The 23,101-nt window shown below is 50.2% G+C and overlaps 1 protein-coding gene across 4 annotated transcripts in view; it reads left to right on the top strand.

Moving 5' to 3' along the window:
- The first annotated feature begins 3,829 nt into the window (after positions 1-3,829).
- ARK2C (arkadia (RNF111) C-terminal like ring finger ubiquitin ligase 2C) overlaps positions 3,830-23,101 on the top strand; it is a 60,256-nt gene continuing 40,984 nt past the window's right edge. For 2 of the 4 annotated variants that reach the window (XM_085566645.1, XM_085566644.1), the window contains exons 1-2: positions 3,834-3,976; positions 9,563-9,676. In XM_085566645.1, the coding sequence (XP_085422771.1) occupies positions 3,916-3,976; positions 9,563-9,676 (175 nt within the window). In that variant the 5' untranslated portion in view covers positions 3,834-3,915. Of the gene's footprint in view, positions 3,977-9,562; positions 9,677-23,101 lie in introns of all 4 variants that reach the window. The other 2 variants (XM_021538904.3, XM_085566646.1) reach the window with 1 other exon arrangement.

The following is a 23,101-nucleotide window of genomic DNA, read 5'->3' as shown; positions in this document are numbered from 1 at the left end:
TCTTTCTTTATAAAACTGGAAAATTGAAATGCTGAAATATTACACTTAATCAAATGCATAATGATTTCCTCTAGATTGCCTCTCCACCTTTTTTTTTTTTTTTTTTTTTTTTAAGTAAAGAAACAAGTTAAGAAGCAGAAGAGAAAAAATTCCAGGGAGGCAGAAAATAAAGCAGCAAAATAACCCAAGATAAAATGCCAGTGTAAAAAAATCTCAAATAAAGCCCTCCCAGTTTCTGGGTCCCCACTTGGGTTTGGGCTGGTGTTGCTCCCAGGCATGGAACAATGATATTTGTTGTAGAGATTTCCCCTCCTTTTTTGCCCTTTCTCTATCCAATTTGCATTAAGGGTTTTCACCACCACTTTTCCCCGGAGGTTCTCCAGTGTTGTTCCCCCAAGCCCAGCAGGCTTTGTGCTTCCCCCACCTGAGACTTGAGACCCTCAGAGTCACAGCCCAAATCATTCTGGGGTTTCATAAAAAGGCCTCTGGGGAGTGTGAGATGTCCCTCTGGAGCAAACCACAGGCTTCAAAACTGCTGGAAAAAGCCTTTCACTGAGGGCTGTTCCACTGTCCTGCCTGAGACCAGCCAAAAAAAATCCCCAAAATTTGAAAAAACTGTCTCATAATTTTTTGAGCCAGTTGAGACCATCCTGACTTCCCAAAGGGTTTCACCCAGCTTGGTTTTGCAGAGGTGGTGAAAAATTCTGTATCAGGCTGAAATTACTGAGGGCTTTAGGGTGGGCAAAGGGTGGGGGGCAGATCTTGCAGATCTGGGAATTATGGTCACCCTCAGACCTACCCCAGCATGGTGCTGATGTGCCACGTGTGGCCCAGGGTTCCCAGCTGCTCTGTGCCACAATTTAATTTCTGGATATCCTCCTGGATAAGGGGAGAATCCTTCCCCATGGTACCAAGGGGTGAGACATCCCCCTGTGCCTGCAGCATCCCCAAAACACCCACCCACGGGGACACCTGTGGGTGTCCTTTTTAAGGAGCGCTTGGGGCAAAGGCAGGAGGATGCCCCAAACAGGGGGTGCTGGACCCCAAAAGGTGCTCTGGGGCTCGCCAGCAGGCACCCCGCAGGCAGGAGGGAACCAGGGGCTAATTTTAACAGCAACCTGTGCCTGCGGCATCTGCGGAGGATCGGGTGTCCCGGGAAGGGCGGGAATGTGTGTGCGGATGCAAAGGAACAGCCACGAGGGCTGAGCCCCGTGAAATGCCCGGGACAACTGCGGCGGGGCCGGGGCCGCCGGAGCAGCTGCCGGAGGCAGCTGGGGCTGCTGGGCGGCTGCAGCCCCGGCCCGGGGCCCGCAGCTGTCTCCGGGCGCCAGCGTGATTCATAAGCTCCCGGGACCCTTCCTGCAGCGTCAGGAAGCAGGGGAGGCACGGTGGGCATCCCTCCTTGCCTGATTCACGCGTGGGTTTGCCTGCGCTGCACCCTGCGGGCTTTTCATCGCTTAAAGAAGTGTCCCTTTGTCGGGCGTGTGTGACACCGCCAGCTCGACATCACACCTCGGTGCTGGGGGTGATTTCTTGCTGCTGACAGTGACGGGTGAGAAGTGGTTGTTTTTCCACACAAACGGGGCTCAGGAAGCATTTCATTATGACATAAACATGGAAAATTAGATTAGATTGTATGTAAGGAAGAAGTTTTTGATGGTGAGAGTGGGGAGGCCCTAGCACAGGTGTCCAGAGAAGCTGCGACTGCTCCTGGAAGTGTCCAAGACCAGGTTGGATGAGGCTTGGAGGAACCTGGGATAGTGGAAAGTGACCCTGCCCATGGTTTTAGATAAGCTTTGAGGTCCCTTCAAGCCCAAAGCATTCTAGGATTCTAGGGGAAAAAAAATGAAACAACACTTTTTGCTCTTTTCTTGGAAATACAGTGCTGTTGGGACATCATGTGCTGCCTGCCAGGGCTGTCTGAGCCCTGGGGCGAGCAAGGCTCACAGCAGCACAGTGCCGGGGCGGGGAAGACAAAGTCCAGCCTTCCGTGCCAGGAGCCCCCCACGAGCCAGTGCAGCCTCCTGAGGGCACCGAGGGGGTGAGGCAGGAGGGGAAACCCGAGCTGAGATGCAATGGGATGGGCACCGGGAGGCAGTGTGCACCTGGAACTTGTCCTGCTCCCGTTTGAGCGGAGCTCAGAGAAGCAGCTGTGAGAACGTGCCCAGAAGGGCCCTCTGGGGTGGAGGCTGGAGGTCTGGAGAAGGCTCGAGGGCGAGCTGGCAGCTCTCCTGCGGATCAAGTTAATCCTTCCCAGGCATATGCCCTGGGGCTGTGCAACAGGCAGGGAAGGGGTTACACAGATTCGGGTTACCAAACTCACGCTTTTATTCAGATCAGGAGGAAAAAAAAAACTACAAAAAAACCAAACCAACCCTTCCCTCCCCGCCCCCCGGGGCGCCCGCAAACAACAAACCCACAAACTCAACCCAACGACAGACCCAATGCCATAATCCAGGCGGACAAATCCATCGCATATCCGCATCCGGAGGCTGCCGGGCGCTTAAACCTGCCAGATGCACGGGATGGATAAGGCTAAACGGGGATTAAGGGAGCTCCCCACGGCTGGGCGGAGGCTGCAGTGGGCGGGGGGACGGGAGCGAAAGAAAAAAAAAACAAACGAAAAAAACCCCACAGGCTGGGCAGGGTGGGAAAGCCATAGAAAAGTCGCTTTGCAGCGGGGTGAAATGATTCCCTGGCACTTTACCAGAAATCCCTCCTGCACAACATAATACACACAACCCTCCCTCTTGCAGAACGGGGGCTTCTGACTCCATTAAAACAGTTTTAAATCGAGATCAGCGTCTGTTTGGTTTTTTTTGCGGGAGATGAATCGCCCTTCCTTAGGCTGGGGGTGTTTGTTGCACCAGCAGGTGGGTGGCTCCGAGCTCCCAGAGGTTTCCAGGTGCTCTCCGCACCCCTTCGGGCTTGGCCAGAACCATTTGAGGTCAGGGATGCCCCGGCGGACAAATTCTGTCAGTAACTGGGGCGTCAACATAATAGGCCACTGTGTCACCCGTGGGGACGTGGGATGGGGACAGGGATGTACACGGGGATGGGGACTGAGATGGGGACAGGGGCAAGCCCTCAGTGGCCCTGCTTCTGGCTCAGGGGGCGAGTGCCAGGGCGAGGGATGTGCTCAGGGAGTGCTCCAGACTTGTGACCCGTGCTTGTGTGATGTGGGAGAGCACGGGGGCTGTGGCCGGGGGGACAGCAGGAGCGCGTGTGCCTGGTTGTGTGAGTGGGTGTGGGGGTGACCGTGTCCAGGTGTGGCGGTGTCCGTGTGTACTCTGAACATGTTTCTGCCATGTGTCTGTGCATGTGAGGGGTGTGTGCGTGTCTGTGCACACCTGTGCTGCTGCAAGAGCCACAGGGATGTTGCCCTGCCTGTGTGTGCATTTCTGCATGTGTGTGCACGTGTGTGAGGCTGACAGAGGTGTGCTTGTGTGGGAGCATGGATGGATGGATAGATGGATGGATGAGGGATGGCTGGAAGGATGGAGGATGGATGGATGGATGGATGGCTGGATGGCTGGAAGGATGGATGGATGGATGGATGGATGGGTGGGTGGATGGGTGGACGGACGGACGGACGGACGGAAGGAAGGACAGGCAGACACGCAAGTGGAAGGACGGCCGGCCGGCCGGAAGGACAGACAGACACACAGGTGGAAGGACGGACGGACCGACGGACCAGTCGGCGGATGCGCGCGCACGCGACCCCGCCACAGCGCGCGTGCGCGCCTCCCTCGAGCGCGCGCCGCCCCGCCCTCGGCGCCCATTGGCCGCCGGCGGGCGGGGGGCGTGTCCCGGCGGCGGCCCCCGCGCTGCCATTGGCCGCGCGCCCCTTTGTGTGCCGGCCGAGCGCGGCCGCCGCCAGTCGCCGGCGCGTCCGGGGGGCACAAAGGCCGCAGCATGGTCCTGGTGCACGTCGGATACCTGGTGCTGCCCGTCTTCGGCTCCGTGCGCAACAGAGGTACCGCTCCCGGCAACGCGGGTTCGCGTCCCGGGGCCGCTAGCGGCGGCGAGGGGGGGCGGCGCGTCCCGGGTCCCCGGCAGCAGGCGGGGGGTCTGCCCCTCAGCGTCCCCTCAGCCCGCCTCTCCCCGCCGGGCGGCATCCCCTTCCTGGGGATGCGCACACCGCGTTTTGGGAGCCCCCCGCCCGCCCGCACCTCCCGTCTCCGCTGCGGTAGATCTGTTTCCCCTTCCTCCCCCCCCCACCACTCCCGTTCTTTTACGGATTTCATTTTGTTTTTTTATTTACCCTCTCCCCCACCCCCACCCCTCACCGTAGCCACCAGGCCATCCCAGCGTAGCTGTAGCTGATAACAGCCATTTTTGTACCTTCATCCTGTGTAGTAGCTGAGTTACATTTGCACTGTAAATTCCTGTTAAGTGGATTCGTTTTGCTGTGATCGTCGTCGCAGAGTCTCTTTGGGGTGGGGTGGGGGCAGGCGCCCCCAAATTGCGGCCAAGCCCTCAATCGCGGGGCGGCTGAGGCTGGAGGGGACCACGCTGGGGTCCCACCTCCCTGCTGAAAACCTTCCGAAAACCATTAAATCTGTGGGGGGAAGCGCAGCGATTGGCCGCGGTTGCGAACATGGGATCGGGGAAGGGGATGTGCGTGGTCAGGCAGCGGCTGAGGTGCCGCTGGCGGGAGTGCAGCATCCCTGTCCCCGCGGTGACACCGCTGTCCCCGCGGGCATCGCCCCCAGCCCCCTCCTCCCCGCAGCCACAAGTGTCCCGTCCCGCCGGCGCACCCCAACCCGCCCAGCATCCTACCCCCACAAAAAAACACAAACAAACAAAAAACAAAACCAAAAAAAACCCAAACCCAAAAAACCGAAAAAAAACCCAAACCAGGGCTGCCGAAAGAGACGACTGGCAAAATGGTTTTCCATTAAACAGGGATAACATTTTTTTCTGCTGTGCTAAATTACTTCCTGTTCTTATTTTGTGGGTAATTTTTTCTGTACCGAATATCCTTTGGTTGTGTATCTCCACCTTTTTTCTTGTACTAAAACTAAAGCATGGTCTGTATTTTTTTACATTACCTAGTTTCTGATGTAAATCTCTCTGTAGAGACATACCCTGCTGAAATGTAATGTGCTGTAGCCTATACATCTGCTCAGTGTACGCTGCTTTTGTTCTGTTGCCCTTCCATAGCATGGTGGGCCTTGCCTTTTTGTATTGTGTGCATGATGGCATTGTTACACACGATTCCACTAATACTAATATACGATCTCTCAATAAAGAATCTAGTTTTCCTATATTAACCTAGTGTGCTTTTTCTATTGCTGTTTTCCCATTTATTGTCCTATCCTGCTGTTTAGATTTTTTTCCTTGCTTTCCCCTCATCATGAAGTTTGAGTGAGTGGATTTTTTCTCCCTCGTAGAACAGATATGGGGGGGCTTTTAAATACATTTCCCCCCCCGCCACTTTCTATCCCATATCTACCCTCAGCATTAGTCTGTGTGTACATACTTCCCAGCGCACAGTCCGTATTGCTGTTGTGCCGATGCAGAATTCTGGTTTTACTGCAGAACAGCCAAAAAAGAAAAAAGTGTACAAATCCAATCCCTCATTATGAATCAAAAAAAAAAAAAATCTGATGAAGGGTCTGCTGCTTATTCATTCTAGTTACAACATTACACTTTCCTTTACCAGACTGATCCCTCTGTATGGATGGGGGGGGAAGAACTGTTTATTTTCCTAAACTCCTGCTTAACAAGAGATAAACCAACTTGTACTTAAAAAAAAAAAAATCCCCCCTCTACTCTTTAAGCTGTATATTTTAAACATATACATCTCTGCGAGTGCCCTGCCCACCATCTGCCAGGCGAGAAGTTGCCCTGCCTGTGTCCCAGGGCGACTGGCATGCTATAAATATCTCCACTAGACCCCTGCAAGGCAGGGCTCGTAAAAACATCCCAGCTGCTAATGTTGTAACTACATTTTTCCTGCTCAAAGCCTCCAGGCCCACCATCTTCTGAATAAAAACTCGATTTGGTAAAATAAAAATAAAGGCAAACTCTATGGGGTTGGGAGAAGAAGTCATGGGGAGCCTTAAAATATTGGAAGCCTGGAGGAATGGATGAATTGTCGTCAGCAAGCAGTTTGCTGCGGCTGCAAAGCAATGACAATAGTAGTGGTCACCTCTCCTTGTGCCTGCAGCAGACCTCCTCTCCTAGGTCTGCAAAATGGTCCTGTAAAACCTCCCCATTTTGGCTTGGATGCCACGAGGAACTGAAGGAAGTCAGGGCTCCCAAAGCCAGGAGATGTGGCTGGGAGGGGAGGCGGGGGGAGCATCTTTTCTTTAATTACATTTCCACAGGAGCGAGGGGGAGACGCAGGATTGGTCTTTAATGAGAGGAAGACAAATTCAGCAGGTCTTGGGTTCCCACCCGCTAAAATTTCACGAGGAGCTGCTGGCAAGCAAAACAAAAGCCTTTGGCTCCTGCAGCCCGCCCTGCCTTTACCCCAGCATCCCTCCCAGAGATGCATCATTTCGCAAGGCTGTGCCTTTCCACCTCTCTCCTACCTCTATCCTGAGTTTGGTTGGTTTTCTCTATAAACATTTATTTATGATTTCCTTCTCCATATTTCCTTTTCCGTGTACCTCGGTGACTGTTTGGCCATCCTGTCCCCCTCTGTATGAGCACCGGTGGGGTGCCCCTCTGCTCCCCCCTGGATGTAGTGTATGCCGTGGCCCTTTGTTCTCGCTCCATCCTTGCCCCGGGCCAGCGCTGAGCTCCTCCGTGCCTGACACGTCCCCATACACGTCCCGAGGAGGGAGGCTGTGCTTCTCGCTTGCATGAAGGGAGACATGCATGCCTGTTGGGGCTGATCATTTTCCAATGTGATTTTTTTTTATTATTTTCTCCCTCCTCTCCCACCCTCCACCCTCTCCCTCCCCTCCCCCCCCTTTTTTTTTTTGTTTTGTTTTGTTTTGTTTCCTTTTTATTTTTAAATTCAACCCCTCTTCCCCCTACCAACTCCATGCCATGTGAGACAATGAGATTTGGGTTATGGTGTGGGGAGAAGAAAAAAAAAATCCCCCTCTCCTCTCCCCCACCCCAACCCCAACACGGATAAACCCATTCCCTTCGTGGACACCTGCCCACAGCTGCCCCTTTGTTGGGAGTGGGGATTCACTGCAGTGAGCGTAATACCCCCCCTCAGGTCTCACTCTGCAAATTAGCCCTGCTACAGAGCAGGGCTGCGTGGCCAATCCACTCCGAGGATGCCTTGGTAATCTAATAATGCATAAAACTGCTGGGTTAATGGCAAGTATTAAAGCAATTTATCATCCACATCATATTTTTGACCTGTCTTGTTAGAAACACATCCTTACAAGAGGAAGCATCCCCCCCTCCTCCACCTCCCAGCCTTATTAGTCAGTAACTACCAGTCTTTCATAACTGAAATCCATCAAACTCATCCACATTTTAATGACTTAATTCCTTTGACACTCTGGAAAAGCCATGTTTGAGTCCTGAAAAAAACACCCAGTACAAAGAAAATGATTTTTTGGGGCTGTTTTTTGTTGTTGTTGTTGTTTTTGTTTGTTTGTTTGTTTTCTTTATGTTTTTTGTTTTAGCATCATGGGCTGAGGAAATCCAGGGTGGGTCACATGGTGGTGGTGCTGCTGTGGGTGTGGAGGCACATGCAGTGATTTCTGTAAAGCCTAGACCTCTCTCCAGCACCAACTTGTATCCCTGGGCTCCCTTAAATAACTCCTTTCAGTAACAGGGAGAAGGATGATCCCAAACACGGACAAAATGGGCTCTGAGGTTCGTCTATATAAGGGCTGTGTAAAGGTCTCACACCCATCCGTGTTCGTTTAATGATGTCAAAGGGGAGCTGGGCTGATGGGTCTCTCACACGGGGTTTGGCGCAGCTTCCATTATTTTAAGAGAAGGAGAAACAAGTAGTGGTTACGTTTTGCTCATGCTGGGAATTATCAGCAAAGCCTAAAGAGAGCTGATCTGGATTTACCATGCTGAGTGTGGATCTGGCCCCATGGAAGTGTGTTATTTAAAAACTGGTGAGTTGGTGCGCGAGGGAGGCAGCAGCAGAAGCTGTGAAGCTTGGGGGTGGTCGAGGGGGTGTGTCTGCCACAAAATCCCAGAGCTGCTCTGGTGGAGGGAGGGGCACGGAGTGTTGAGGACACTGTGGGGACACAGCCCAGCTTTGCTCGGGGTGCCCTGGGCGGAGCGTGGGTGTCCTCGCAGAGCTGCCCTGAGTCCTCCTCCGTGACCTTTCTGGAAGGGCTTTCCTAGAGTAAGTCTTGAGTTTCATTTTTGTTGTTCCTTCAAACCCTGAGCAGCTCCTTGTTAGCTGAAAGGGGAGGATGGAGCATGGCTGGAGCAGGCACTGCCCCAAAAGCTGTCCGAGAAACATCCCCCAGATGCCTTAGGGAGCACATGGGACATCCAAGATTGGCTCATGCATCTCCCCTGACCAGAGGGACCATGGTGGCAACCTCTGTGGGTGTAGAGGTGGAAGGACAGGGGAATACAGCTCTTTTGGGGGTAGCAAGGACATGGGCATCCCCTCCCACCTCTTTACATGCTGGTTTAACCCCAAACCGTGCACTGGGGTGCCTCATGTCTAAGCTGGAAGATTCTTATCTCCAGAGGTGTTCAGAAGGGGACAGGCACTCGAGCAGGTCAGCAGAGAAAAGCCTTTCCCACCCTTAACCTGGGAGTGCTTGTTTTGGGAGGCTTTAAATTAATGACTAAGAAATCCAAGGAGATTTCCAAAAGGTCGTCTCCAACATTTAAGTGTCTTCAATATTTGTAACCCCTAGGAAGAGAGTTGGTTTGGCAATTGGAAGAGGTGTGATGGCATTGCCAAATGCTGTGACTCTCAGGCATCTCATGGAATTTGGGTGTTCCTGCATAACCCTGCAGCTCCTGGAGCTGGGTGATAGCATGAGCTATCTCTTAAGGGGTTTCACACAATGCAGAGCTTCAAGGTGCTGCTTATGGTAAACTTGGTCCTCAAAACTCAAAAGTTGGCACTCAGCAGGTATTTCAGCTGATGTGGGGGTTTGGGAAAAAAAAGGGGAAAGTAGACCTGCAGTGGGGGCAGGGCAGGGACCTGCAGGGAGACAGTGAGGGGGTAGGAAAACACCCAGTGGGGAAAATGGTAATTTTCTCTCTTTTTTTGGTTGATTTTGGGTAGATGGAGTGGGTTGGTCTGCAGTTGGGTTTGGCAAAGTGGTTTCCCAAGCAACTCTGCACAGGATCCCATGGGAGATCCACAAGTTAAATCCTTGTGTGGTCTTGTCTTATTCCTAAACCTTCTTAGTGAGAAAACTGTCTTTTGAGAAAGGTTAAATTCTCCCCCCAAAAAATAAAAAAAAAGAAAAAAAAAAAAAAGAAAAAAAAAAAAGGCAATTACTCCTTAGCCTCTTGCAACAGGTCCTGGTGGTGGCAAGGACTGGGCTCCTGTACTGAAGAGAGCTCAGCAGCAGCCAGGATGGAGGGAAAGCAAACCCTACTCCATGTCTCCTCTCCACCTTTTCTTAACCCTTTCTGCTCCTCCTCTGCTCAGTTTTGCAGTCTCCCAGGACCTTTTCTCACACATTTTCCTGCCTGATGGTCCTTTGCATTTCCCAGCCCCAGCTGGATTGGGCTGGTTGGCCCATGCTGTCGTGGATCCCTCTTGGTAAGTGTCCTTAACCTCTGTTGTTTTCTCTCCCACTCTTTAAAGGCTACAAAATGTGCCTGCAGGAAAGTTGTGTGTGTGTGGCTTGTGGCTCTTTAATGAACATAACTCCTTCATTGACTTGAGGGACTACACCCAGTGGGGTCAGCAGCAAAGAAGTGCTGGAAGCAGCAAAGGTGCAGGTTGTGGGGAGAGAGTGAGGGGCAGCCCTGTGGGCTGGGAGCCTGTGAAGTGGGGGCAAACCTGTAGGGAAATGTTTAGGTGAGGATTTTGGTACTTGAGGGAAGGATCCAGGTGTCTATGTGTCTCTCACCGCATCCCTGTGGTCCCAGCTGCTCCCAGTGGCTGCCCTGTGTGGAGGTGACACCCCAAGGTATGGGTGACCCTGAACTCAGTCAGAGCCATTGGCTGGTGCTGGTTTTCCTCTTTTTTCCACCCTCTGGAAGGCTTGAGTGGTGCTGTGGAGCTGTTATCATGCGCCACCCCTCCATGTCCTTTTCCAAATGGTCCAAAGAGCAGGTGTGTCCCTAAACAAGAAGAGCACCAGGCATGGGCATCTTCTGGGACTTCTTTGAGCAGGACTGATGTAACTGGACAGCCTACTGAACTGTATGTCCAGCTCTGGAGATAAGAATGGCTGTGGAAACATTTTCTTGTCCTTTTTTCCAGACTGGAAGGGGTCTCTAAAAGGCATTCAGGAAAACCATCTCTGGGACATCTGTCTTGCTGCAGCTGCTCCCCACCCTGGGTTCCTCCAGTGAAGGAATGGATTGGGAAACATCCCTGTAGCAAATGTGCCCTCCCCAGCTGTGCTTCCTGTGTGTCTCTGAGATTCCTCATGCTCCTGGTGGCATCTGACTCTTCTTTCAATCTCGCTGCTAGATGGAGGCACTGATACTTCCCACAGGATCTTGGAATTTTTGGAGGCTGTGGGTGCATGAGGAGTCACCACTCATGACCACTTGCCCAGCTAGCTAGCTGGTTTCGATGCTGTCTCTGCTGAAAACGGGGCATCTACAGAAAGAAGCTTTCTTCTCTCTTCTTCTTTTTTTTTTTTTTTTTTTTTTTTTTTGTTTTGTTTTGTTTTGTTTTGTTTTATAATATCAGAGGAGGTGCCTGTGTTTGCCTGTGTGCTGTGGGACAATGCAGGACATTTGTCTGGTCAATTCAGGGATGACCATCACCAGCTGGTGGGAGCTGGTACTTAATTAGTCTCTCCTGAGAGCCCCAAACCTCAGTGAGGAGCAGCTGGAGTCTGAAAGGAGCTGTGGGTTCAATGGTGAAGCTGTCTGGACGTGGGGTTTGATTCCCATCTGGCAAGGTCTGAATTTGTTTGTATGTGCATAACCCCTGCCCCCCCCAAAAAAAAAACAAACCCAAAAACAAGTCCTCAGCTTTTAAAGGAGTTGCTTGGCATTTATAGTGGGGTGAATAAGATGAGAATCTAGTCTGAGGTGTGGTTTTATCTTAGAAGAGAGGGAAAAAAAATGTTGGCTGCAAACGAGCCACAGAGTAAAGGTATTTTATTTACAAGAGGGTTTGGTGGTGCAGTTATCTTTGCAAAGACTATTGGGGTGCACTAATCCCTGGTTTGGCATTTGCAGTTAAACTTGAGCAGGAGCTTTTTAAATCTCAGTCAGCGTCTGAAGGTAATGGGGGTGGTGATGCTTCAGGAGAAGTGTCCATCAAGCCTGGCAGCTTCCACAACCTCCAGGCAGAAAATACCACTTGTTTGCCTGTCAGGATAGGAGCTGTAAATCTCATGCAGATTACTACACTTCTTGTTGTGGTTTGCTAAATCCATAGGCTTGTAGCCTGGCCTTTAATATTAATATCTTTAATTTCATTTATAAATTCACTTATCAGCTTTCATTAGTCATCCTGTTAATGATCCCAGGCAAGAAATTTGTCATTTGACGTCAGAAAGCAGATTAAGGGACTTCTAAAGCCTTGGGAAATGGCTTCATGCTGCACCAGAATTATAGCAGTTGGCATACGAGGCTAATACTAGGTGTAATTTGCATCTGCTGCTCAGGGAATGAGTGATTATTTTATATATTTAGCAGAAAACAAGAGAATTTCTTAACCATGAATGGTGCTACATTTCCTGCAAACTGCAGTATTATGAATCACTGGGCTATAAACATCTTGTTTGCTGGTTTTGTGTTAGCACGGGGGGACCCTGACAGCTCTCCTCCTCCTTGGCAGGGTTTTCCTAATTGAAATTATGAGATTCCCTTGCATGCTAGGAGCTGGAAGGGACAGGGAGTGGATTAAGTTTTGCTTTGCCAAAACTGAGCACCTTTGGTCACTGAGCTCCCCTGATGGTAGGTGAGGGTGTTTTGGGAGGGTTTGGAGTTGGGTGTCTAAGGCATGAAAGTGCAAGGAAAGAGCCCTCACAATATTTGCCCAAAATGTCCAGAAAAGAGCAGGGTTGGACTGAAAACAGATGAGATGTAACAGCTCCAGGCACTGGTCCATTCAGGTTATTTGTGATATCCCACAAATCTTCTGGGGCTGAGATAAGGAATGAGGAGGCTTCCTGCACAGAGATAGTGTGACATTGGTGGCTTGGGGTTGTTACAAAGTTGTTGCTTTTTTTATGATGAATGCCTGGTTGCATGCAACCTTATACAAAAGGTCCTCTTCCCTGCTGGCCACCTGCAAAGCCCCTTGGCAGCCCCAAACGCTCTCCTGCTCCTCTGTGCAAGTCCTCCTTCGAGATCAAAAGGCTACAGGCAGATCTCCACAAGCCTGAATGGAGAAAATGTTATCCACTGTGCACCAAAAACATTTGTGGAACTGGTTTTGCTCAGCCCTCCTTGGTCTGAGTGAGAAACTCCTGTGCAGACTGCAGTGGGTGACCCTACCTGGACAGCAGCTGATCCATCACTCCCCTCCTCAGGAGGGCAGAGGGGGAGAAAATGAAATGGAAAAGAAGTTGTTAAGATAAAGTCAAGTAAAAGCAAAGGAAAACAGAAATGTTACACTCTATTTCCCATCACTAGGTTATGTCTGGCTACTTCCTGGGAAGTAGGGATTCATATTTGTAGCATATGGTCTCTGGGAGCTAACCAGGGTGTGACACAGCCCCAGGGCAGTGCCCGTCCCTGTGCTGGCACTGCTGGGGCACCTCCAGTGCTGGGGACAGCTCTGGGCGTCAGGCCAAGGGAGACACGGAGGGGCTGGAGCGTGTCCAGGGCAGGGAACGGAGCTGGGGAAGGGGCTGGAGCCCCAGGAGGGGCTGAGGGAGCTGGAAAGGGGCTCAGCCTGGAGAAAAGGAGGCTCAGGGGGGACCTTGTGGCTCTGCACATCCCCCTGCCAGGAGGGGACAGCTGGGGGAGTCGGGCTCTGCTCCCAGGGAACAGGGACAGGAGGAGAGGGAACAGCCTCCAGCTATGCCAGGGGAGGTTTAGATTGGATATTTGGGAATTAATGGGAAGGGTCATTAAGCTTAGGAACAGGCTGCCCAGGGCAGTGCTGAGTCTCCATCCTCAGAGTGTTTTAAAAGCCATGTGGATGTGGCAGCTGGAGTCACGGGGCAGTAGTGGCCTGGACAGTGCTGGGGAGTGTTTGGACATAATCTTAGAGGTATTTTCAGTCTAAATGATTTGCTGATTCTGTACTTTTCCCAAGTTTACCAAAGCAGCAGCAAAACCCATCTCTATCCTTAATCTGCTGCTCAGCTCTGCCTGACTCCCTCCTGAAGTATATTGACCAGTGGTGGCCACAATCTTGCCTCCAAGGTTTTTCCTTCAAATTGTGAGCTGAAAATTAGAATATGGCATGGATATTGGGCCCCAAGGCAAGGAATGTCCTGTACCCATAGCAGGGGAGTGCATGGTTGAGCAGTGGGTGGTAGGCCAGCATCTCAGCTGGTGGCAGTTCTATTGAACTGATTTGCCAGGGACTAGAAAACAAGAATATCTGGTTTTGATAATGATGATTATTTTCCAGTTCACTGGCTGAAAATTTATTTTCCTGGGTTTATATTGTCCTTGAGTTTTTCAACAAAATGAGAGGGTGGGGAGAGGCTTTTAAATGGCTCATTTGAAGGGAGATGAAATAGGCCACAACCCCAGAAGTGAAATGCTATCTTATGACAAAATATGAAACCACATCAACTGGATGGATGGAATATAACCAATTAATCATGATTTTTAAGTTGGGTTTTTCATACACAAATGTTTGACTTTGACATAATTTTTAAAATATCTTAGAGGTGGGTTAGGTGTTTTGGGAAGCCTGTAATGGTCAGGAATTGACTGCCTTTGTGTTCTTGTACTGTGAAACCTTCAAATTTATTTAATCAACAGAAAATGGTTTAATAATGCCTGAGATGAGTCTTGGAAAGGTGTGGGAGGTCACAAAATGAGGAAGGTCATGTCAGCCTCTGCCCTTCCCTCCTCTTCCCCACCTTCATTGGCATCAAGGATTTGTTTCCAGGCTCAGGAAGGGCCAGAGGTCATTTCTAAAATGACAATGAGAGTGGAAATCCTGACCAGGGTTTGCCACCACTGCTCTGCTCCTCACTGGTCTCACCCAGTTCAGTCACTGCTGCTCTGCTCTGGGCTGGAACAGCCTCACTTTGAGTGCTGAGGGGACTTTTGGGTGTCACAGCATAAGAAAAGACATTAAACTATTAGGGAGTATCCAAACAAAGCCATGGGGATGGTGATGGGCCTTGAGGTGAAGCTGTCTGAGGAGCAGCTGAGGGCACTGGGTCTGCTCAGCTGGAGAAGAGGAGACTGAGGGGAGACTTATTGTGGTCTTCAACATCCTTGTAAAGTGAAGCAGAGGGACAGGTACTGGTATTTATTCTTTGGTGACAGTGACAGGACACAGGGAATGGCTGGAGTTGTGTCAGGGGAGGTTTAGGCTGGATATCAGGGAAAGGTTCTTCACCCAGAGGGTGCTGGACACTGCCCAGACTCCCCAGGAAATGGTCACAGCCCTGAGGCTGCCAGAATTCCACGAAGGTTTGGACAGTGCTGCCAGGGATGCCCAGGGTGGGATTGCTAGGGTGTCTGTGCAGGGGCATGGACACCATATCCCTGTGAGTTCCCATCCCACTCAGGATATTCTGTGATTCTCCTCCAGCCTGCAGATGCAAACAGCACTTTCTCCATGGCTTTGTTTGCTCTGGGAAGGAAAAACTGTCTGACACATGTGATTACAAACTTGCCAGTGGATATCCTGTGTGTTTTGCCACAGGAGACCACAGAGGCACCTTAGAGGTCAGGATGTGTCATCTTGCCCTGGGTCATCTGCAGGGAGAGTCCTGCACTGCTAGGTCCAGATAGCTGTGGTGCTGTCCAGGTGCTCCTTCTGGATGGTGCAGGGGTGTCCTGGGAAAGCAAAATATTGCCAGGAGGTAGTTACAGGATTAGAAAAATAGGATGTGTGTCAGGGGGAATGATGGCATGTTCCCTTGGATAGAAAGCAGTTTCTCCTGAGAGGGTTTGGGATGCTGTTAGGGAAGCCAGGTATGTTTGCTTGTTGTTCTCTCTGTTCTTCTTGCAACAAGTGATTTTTAGTCCATTTAGCAAAATCAAGGACCAAAGCTCAATATCTAGGAAGCTCACAGCAGTTTTTGGGGTATGTTGCAGTGGTTCATTGTGGTTTAACCCCATTCAGCTCCTTACAGTCCCTCACTCAGTCCCCCACCAGTGAGATCAGGGAGAGAATCAGAATGGTAAAAGTTGGAAAACTTTTGAGAGGATCAAAATAAAGGCAGTTTTATAGGCACAGCAAAAAACATGCATATGAGGAAAGCAAAACCAAGGAATTAATTCAGTGCTTCCCATGGTCAGGCAGGTGTTCAGCCATCTCCAGAGAGCAGGGCCTCCTCCCACATAACAGTGGCTTGGGAATACAAACACCATTAGCCCAAACATCCCTTCCTTCCTTCTTCTTCCCCTCACTTTATATTATCTTTGCCACTGTGACCACACAAAATGCAGCAAAGGCCTTGGCTCTGTGCAAGCCCTGCTCAGCAATAACAAAAACATCTCTGTGATATTAACCCTGTGTTCAGCACAAACCCCAAACACAGCCCTGTACCAGCTACTGTGTAGGAAATCAACACTACCCCAGCCCAAACAAGCACACTCAAGCATCATGCAGACCTTGTGGTACCCCTGTCCTTATCCTGGGATTCCTTGTCCACAGCCCAGCATCTCTCACTGGAACTTTTCCTATTAGAAACTGAGCCATGAGGAGGGTCTTTTCCCCCTGGGCACTGTAAATCTCAGGCTCATCCTCTGTCTCTCTGAAGAGACTCAGCTTCTGCTTCTCTTCAGCAAATGTCTTCTGAGCCTGGTTGAGTGATGGATGAATAGTCTTAACATCAAGGAGTCATCTGAGCTGGAAGGGACCCATAAATCAAATGGGATCAATAAATCCACACCCTGGCTCTGCACAGACACCCCAACAATCCCATCCTGAGCATCTTTGGTAGCGTTGTCCAAACGTTTCTGGAGCTCTGCAGCCTCGGGGCCATGCCAATTCCCCGGGGAGCCTGGGCAGTGCCCAGCACCCTCTGGGGGAAGAGCCTTTCTGTGATAACCAAACTAGCCCTCCTCCTAGCCAGCACCACTCTTGGTATCACCTTCACTAGAATTCTCCACCTTTACCTATCTCATTTGCCACTACATCTTAGAATACTTGCTGTGCTTTCCCTTGTGGATGCAAGGGGTTTTTTGGAGCTGCTCTTTCCTCACATTCCTCCTCCAAGCACCAACATCACCCTCGTGGCTGGTGCTGGCTCTGGGACCCAAACCTGCTGAAAACACTTGAGATGCTTTAGCACTGGCCTGGTGTGTTTTGGTGTAGGGGAGGGTAAGGTACTGCTCTCTGTGTGTCCAGAGCTCCCTGGGAGCTCCATGTGGGCTGAAGGGAGGAGGAGGCTGAAGAACAAGCCCTGTCCTCTGGCCGCTGCCCTGGGGGATGTCTGTGATGGATGGTGTAATAAGTGGTGTTGGGAACTGAGATGGGAATGGAGATGGGCAGATGTCTCTCATAAATAGCTTTAAAGAGCAGCCGCGTTCATTATTTGGCCAGGAGAAAGGAACATCATGGTGTGGTGCCAAGTGGGCTCTTGGTGCACATCCCTCTTCCAGTTTCACTTCCAGAAAACACTGCTTTTGGTGGGGGTGGTGGTTTTGATAGATGCTCTGCAGAAAGTATCTCTGCTAAAGGGCTGCTGCTCTTTCACAGAACAGGGAGCACTGGTGCCTCTCCTCTCCCCCACCTCCTCTTTTTGCTGCAATGGCACAACTGGTCACAGCTTTCTGGCCCCATGATGGTAGTGGGGCAGCAGCAGGGGCCCCTTTCCAATGCCCTGCAATTTAAATGGGAAACAGGGATGGACATGCTCTGCAGAAACCCGACTGGCTGGCAGAATTCCCTGCAGGGGGAGGTGACATCCAGGCCAGCACAAGGGTCAAAGGATCAGAGGGGTGCCAGGGCCTGGCAGCAGGGTGGTGCAGGGCAGGATAGATGCACCAGGGCACCCAACAACAACCCCTGACTGGAGCTGCCACCACTGCAGAGGCCCTGGTGAGTCCTCTTTGAATGCAGCCTGTTGGAGGTAAGTTTAATGGAGCAGGTGGGTATGCAGGGTGGGCACCCTGCCCCCTGAGCCAAAGTGCTCCTCTCCAGTCCATGAATAGTCCCAGATCCTGCTTGCTATTGGGGTTTTTCACCCCCAAAAGAGAACAAGCCTTTTTCTAGTGGTGCCATGATATGCACACTTTGCATCACACCAGGGAGCTGGAGCTTTGTGAAAGCAAACAAATATAATGAGACTTCAAGATTAAAAGGAAAAGAAAGAAAAGAAAGAAAGGAAAGAAAGGAAGAAAAGAAAGAGAGATGAAAACCCAGAGCACAAGAGCATTGTGGAATGTGTAGTCTTTGTCAAGGTTCAGGCACCAAAAAGCCAGTGAAAAGTGATTTGTTGCTATCAACTCCCATGGTGAGTGATCTGCTCCCCACATCTGAGTTTGGGGTTGGGTGGGGTGCAGCCCATCAGCTGTAGGAGTTGCTTTTTCTGTCTGTTAGGGCACAGCACCTATCTGGGGGAGAAAGGTATCTCCCTGCAAAGAGCAGGGCTTAAAATTCCTGGGAAGTTTTCATCTGTGGGAGAGATTTTAGTTGATCTCTGTTGTGGAAGTGCTGGGTGATAGGGTGAGAGGGAGGATAACAGAGAGAGACTCAGAAAGTTCTTAGGGCAGCAGGTGATGGACCAGAAGGTCAAAGAAAAAACAGCAACAGATAAAAATCCCACACTGGTCTGGACTGCTTGATGAGACAGTTTGGTGATGGTCAGGAGAACAGTGGGTCTTCACCTCCAGGCTGGGGGTGGAGGAGGTTGTTGGCTGGTTCCTGCAATATTGAGAGGAAAGGAGATCTTTGTCCAGCCTGCTGAGCTGCTCTGCAGGGCTGGGCACCTTTCTGAATGAGCCACCCCTTGTCTTTGAGAAAATGGGGCATGCAGGGGTCCCAGAGGAAGTTTGCCATCCAGACAGCTTTTGTTGTTGCTGTAGAAGGTAGGGGTGATCCCACTGCAAAATCATAGAATAGTAGAATCCTTAAAGTTGGGAAAAATCCTCCAGGATCATGGAGTCCAACCATGCCCCCAGCACCGCTAAGGCCACCACTGACCCATGTCCCCAGGTGCCATACCCACATGGCTTTCAAACCCCTGCAGGAGTGGGGACTCCATCACTGCCCTTGGCATCCCATTCTAAAGTCTGACCTAAAAATTTCTTTCAATGAAGAGATATTTTCTTAATATCCAATTTAAACCTCTGCTGCCACAACCTGAAGCTGTTTGCTCCCATCCTGAACGTACAAAAAGGTCAGAAACTGTGATTTTGCCCACCAGCTTCCTGGCTATTCAGGGTTTGGGGACAGCCAGCAGACACCTCTTCAGGGTTTGATGTTTGCAGACCTGCCAAATGTTGGGCAGTTTTTGAACCAGACCAGACCTGCTACCTGGGGGCTCAGATTGATTTGCTTGGTCAAAATGCTTTGTCTGAATGGAGGAGAAGGGTTAGATGCTTTGTAGTCCATTGCTCTCAAAAGCACCAGAAAGATTTTAGAAATTCATTGTGTGGCTTATCTGAAATTCTAGAGGCACCAGCCTTTAATTAACATCACTGAGAGGTTCAGATACGAAATTTAATTCCTTTTTGTATATAACTGGGAGTTCTGACGTGTCAACAGGTTTTGTGTCTTGAACAGGTGTTACTTTTTTCCCCTTGGAGCTGGGTTTAGTCTGAAATACTGCTTTGTAATTTCTGCTTCTACTCTCCTTTACTTGATATCTGCCAGAACCCCCATCCAGTGGCTATTACATGGGTTAGTGTTATTTGTGCTCTATTATTTCCATCCAGGCATAAGTCTTCTCCTGAGTTCAGCAGTTAGCACTGGGAAAAAAAACCCCTTGTAATCTTTTTCTGCTCTTTCTAAAGGTCCAGTTACATTGCGAACTGACAGTATAAGTGGAAAATCTAGGATTATTTTCATCATGGGTTTTGATCTGTCCCAGCTGTCCTATAAGGAGCTGAGTAGGAAGAATATTTTCAGGAAGAATTTTTTTTATGCTGAGGCAGGAGGGGCGATACTGGTGCAGGCTTTCCAGAGGAGCTGTGGCTGCCTCTGGATCCCTGGAAGTGCCCAAGGCCAGGCTGGGCAGGGAAGGAGCTGGATGAGCTTTAAATGTCCCTTCCAAACCAAAGCCTTTTGGGATTCTATGACCCAAATCACTATGGGTGTGGTCCAAGACCAAATATCTGTGCCCAGCTCTTCCCAAAGTACTGGATGTGCTCCTAGTTACCCAAGCATCCGCATGTGGGTTCAGGTGGGTTTGTGCACAACATGCTGACCCCCGGCTGTGCAGATCCCCATCAGAATCTCTGGTCTTTCCTAAGGCTGAGCAAGAGCTGTGGATCTCCCACCTTAATTTTTCCACCTGTACAATGCACCAGTGACTGTCTCGCAGGCCACCGGCTGTAAAATTCAGGGAACAGGAAAAATGCAAATGATTCTGCTCCTTTGCATGTAAAATTCATGGGTAAATGTAAATGTGGGTGAGAAAAGCAGATTTCTGTTTCATACCCTCCTTTCTGTGGTCAGTCTTGAGGAAATGTGTTACAAGAGATGTCATAAGGATTGTATTTAGCCATAAAAACTTGATCAGATGTCTCTGCTTTCTTCAGGAAACAGATTTGGAAATTAAACAAAAAGCTGACAAAACTGAGACTTTTGAATGAAAAATGAAAACCTCAATTCTTTCCCAATGTCAAAGACACAACTAAATGTTATTTTTTAAACAATAGCTTTAAGATTATTTGGTTAAAATCCAAGGGGAGGCACTTTTCCAAGGTCACCCACTACAGCAGTGGGAAGAGAGACTCACGCTCCTTCTCCTTTAATGAAATCTGCTTGAAAATACTGATCTGGGGGGAAACCCATCTGCTGGCTTTCCCTGTACAACTTCCTCATCTGACTGCTATGATCAATAGGTTTTCTTTCCCTGACAGACTTGACAAAATTTTAGAGTCCAACAGCAACTCTTTTCCAATGCCACCTGATACAGGGCTGTGGGGATTTGTCAAAGTGAATCAGATCTGGAGCCACTGGGAGGGAATTAATATGAAATGCCTTGATGTTGGTTTTGCAGTCGCCTTAATAGGCATAACTGTGCTGTTAAACTGATCGGCCTCTGTTTAGCTGTTATTTGTATTTGAGTGGAATAAATGTTTTTCTTTAGGAAGGGTAAATTCTACAGAGTATAAGAGCTATTACAAACCTCCCAAATGCCTCAGCAATAACAATGTGACAACTCACAGCCTGAAACCCAGACTCCTCATGCTGTGGTAGTGCCTCAAAGCCCTGTTTTACCCCTTCCCCATGTCCTTTTCTTCACCCCTAGAGCATTTTCAAAGTATCTCTGAAACAATGGAGTTGCTCACACTCCTTCCACTCTCCCAGGTTGCTCCAAGGCCCATCCAGCCTGGCCTTGGACATTTCCAGGGATGGGGCAGACACAGCTTGTATGGGCACCCTGTGCCAGGGTCTCAGCACCCTCTGAGATGTGGATCTAGAGGAAGTTGCAGCCTGGACTACTCTGGTATAGACATGAGCTGGCTGCACCCTTGGGTTGGAGTTTGTTGTGCTAAAGGGTGTAGGAAAAAACATTTTCTGATAATTTTGTAGGTCTCCTTTGCCTGTACAAGCTGGAGCTGCATGTGTGTTTGGCCATGATCCTGTGCTGCAGTGGGTCAGGAAGGTGTCAGGATGGTGATGGGCAGGACACCTCTGTTGCTCGTGACTTCTCCAGTGCCGTGAGTCCAGCAACAGGGAGGCTCTTGTATCATTCTTGGATCCTCTGAGTCTTCTTTATGGCACACAGTGGCTTAAAAAGCCTTTAACCTTGCTCACAGAGTGAGTGCAGAATGCATACCTGGGGGAGAGGGCTCGAAGCTGAGGCAGAGCAACCCAGCTGAAATTCATTTCATGCGCTTGGGAATTTTTTTAGGGCTTTTTGTACAATTTTTTCTCCCTTTTCTCTTGGCTCTATCTTTCAAATTGCAGCTCATGAAGATTTGTCACAGGTCAGGAAGACTTAAGCCATGATTTTCAGAAGATGAATGGGATTTTAAAATCAATTTAGTGGTCCCCAGTGTCAGTGGGGTGCCAATCACCACAAGCTGGCACTGCCCAGTTCCTCTGCTGCTATCATTAGGAGGCAAGAGCAGCATTCATTACAGAGAGGCTGAGCCTGGCTGCCTGCTAATGGAATTGAGCTGCCTGACCTTAATGTGTGCCTGATATTTAATTTGAAATTTCTGCAGACACCAGCAGGCTGCAACAGAAACAATACAGGCCCAGCAATGCAAAGCCTTAGCACTGCGAAGACAGCAAAATAAATTAAATTTGGTAATTAATAAAAATCCTTGGGGCTTAGAGGTCACATGTGGAAGAGAAAAAAAAGTGTACTTTTCTTTACACTTGGCAGCTGGACAGGTTCCAGGCAGGATCTTGTGTACTGCAGGGAGGAGTGTGGTGCAGTTCATTTGTCTTGCACTGGTGGGAAATTTTGGGATGCTCCTGATCCCACTCAGATGGGCCCCTCATAATAAGAAAGGGATTGAGGGGCTGGAGCGTGTCCAGGGCAGGGAACGGAGCTGGGGAAGGGGCTGGAGCCCCAGGAGGGGCTGAGGGAGCTGGAAAGGGGCTCAGCCTGGAGAAAAGGAGGCTCAGGGGGACCTTGTGGCCCTGTACAACTCCCTACCAGGAGAGGACAGCCAGGGGGATCGGGCTCTGGAACAGGGACAGGAGGAGAGGGAACGGCCTCAGGCTGGGCCAGAGGAGGCTCAGGTTAGACATCAGGGAAAATTCCTCCCTGGAAAAGTTTGTCCAGCCCTGGCACAGCTGCCCAGGGCAATAGTGGAGTCCTGCTCCCTGGAGGGATTTAGAAACCACGTGGCATCTGGGGACTTGGGACTGTGGTGGTCTTGGCAGTGCTGGGGAATGGTTGGACTCAGTAACCTTAGAGGGCTTTTCCAACCATCACCATCCCCATCCTGGTGTATCTGCTTCATTGAGATGCACAGGGTCGGTCACCCCAAGGCCCTCACTGCTGAGGATCTCTCCTGATGCATCCATCACCTCATGGCACCCTTCCTGGCAGCAGTTTAGCTCCCTGTGGTCCCCATCTGGCCTCAGGGCTGTCACCTGCTGAAAATCCATGGTTGCCCAGAGTGGATGTGGTCACCCCTCATCCTTGGTGACAGGTTGCAGGCATTGCTCCGCAGGGCCTGCAGGCAGCAGGTACATTGGATGTGATGCACCAGGAACTGCTTTGGGATGCTTCCTTGGTGAGCTGGTCAACAGCTGGGAACATCTGTGCACTAGGTCACAAGCTAGGCTGGCTGGAGGATGTTTTCTTCTCCTTCTGTGGGATTTTCAAGACACACAAACCTCTCCCTTTTTCTCCGGGCTTTGGGCTTCACCTGGGACCTGCAAGTGCCAAAGACAATAGGTATGAGTAGATCTGCAGTGACCACAGCCAGGTTTGTTGTCTGTTCCCTTCTCTCCATGAGCCTCTCTTCCCCTGCCCCCTTGGAGCAGCAGGACAGGCAGGGTTCTCAGCATAAGGTCCTTGCCAGAACAAAATGAAGCTGAAGCATGAGCCATTCCAGCTGTTTGGCTCCTCAGTCTGGAGCAGATGAAGGTGTCTCTGTGGGGAAAGGAGGAAGGAAGCTCTGGGCTGGCACAGGGCCAGATAAAATATTCCTGGTATTCTATTTGGATGTTAGAGAGAAAATTCTTCTCTGATAGGGCTGCTCAGGGAAGAGGGGGAGTCACCATCCCTGAAATTGTCAAAAAAAATGTGTGGCTGTGGCACTTGGGGAC

This window comes from Lonchura striata, chromosome Z (genome assembly GCF_050655825.1).
Source record: "Lonchura striata isolate lonStrDom1 chromosome Z, ASM5065582v1, whole genome shotgun sequence".
Taxonomy (NCBI): domain Eukaryota; kingdom Metazoa; phylum Chordata; class Aves; order Passeriformes; family Estrildidae; genus Lonchura; species Lonchura striata.
The sequence above is the reverse complement of the archived record's forward strand: the minus strand, read 5'-3'. Positions and strand labels throughout refer to the sequence as shown.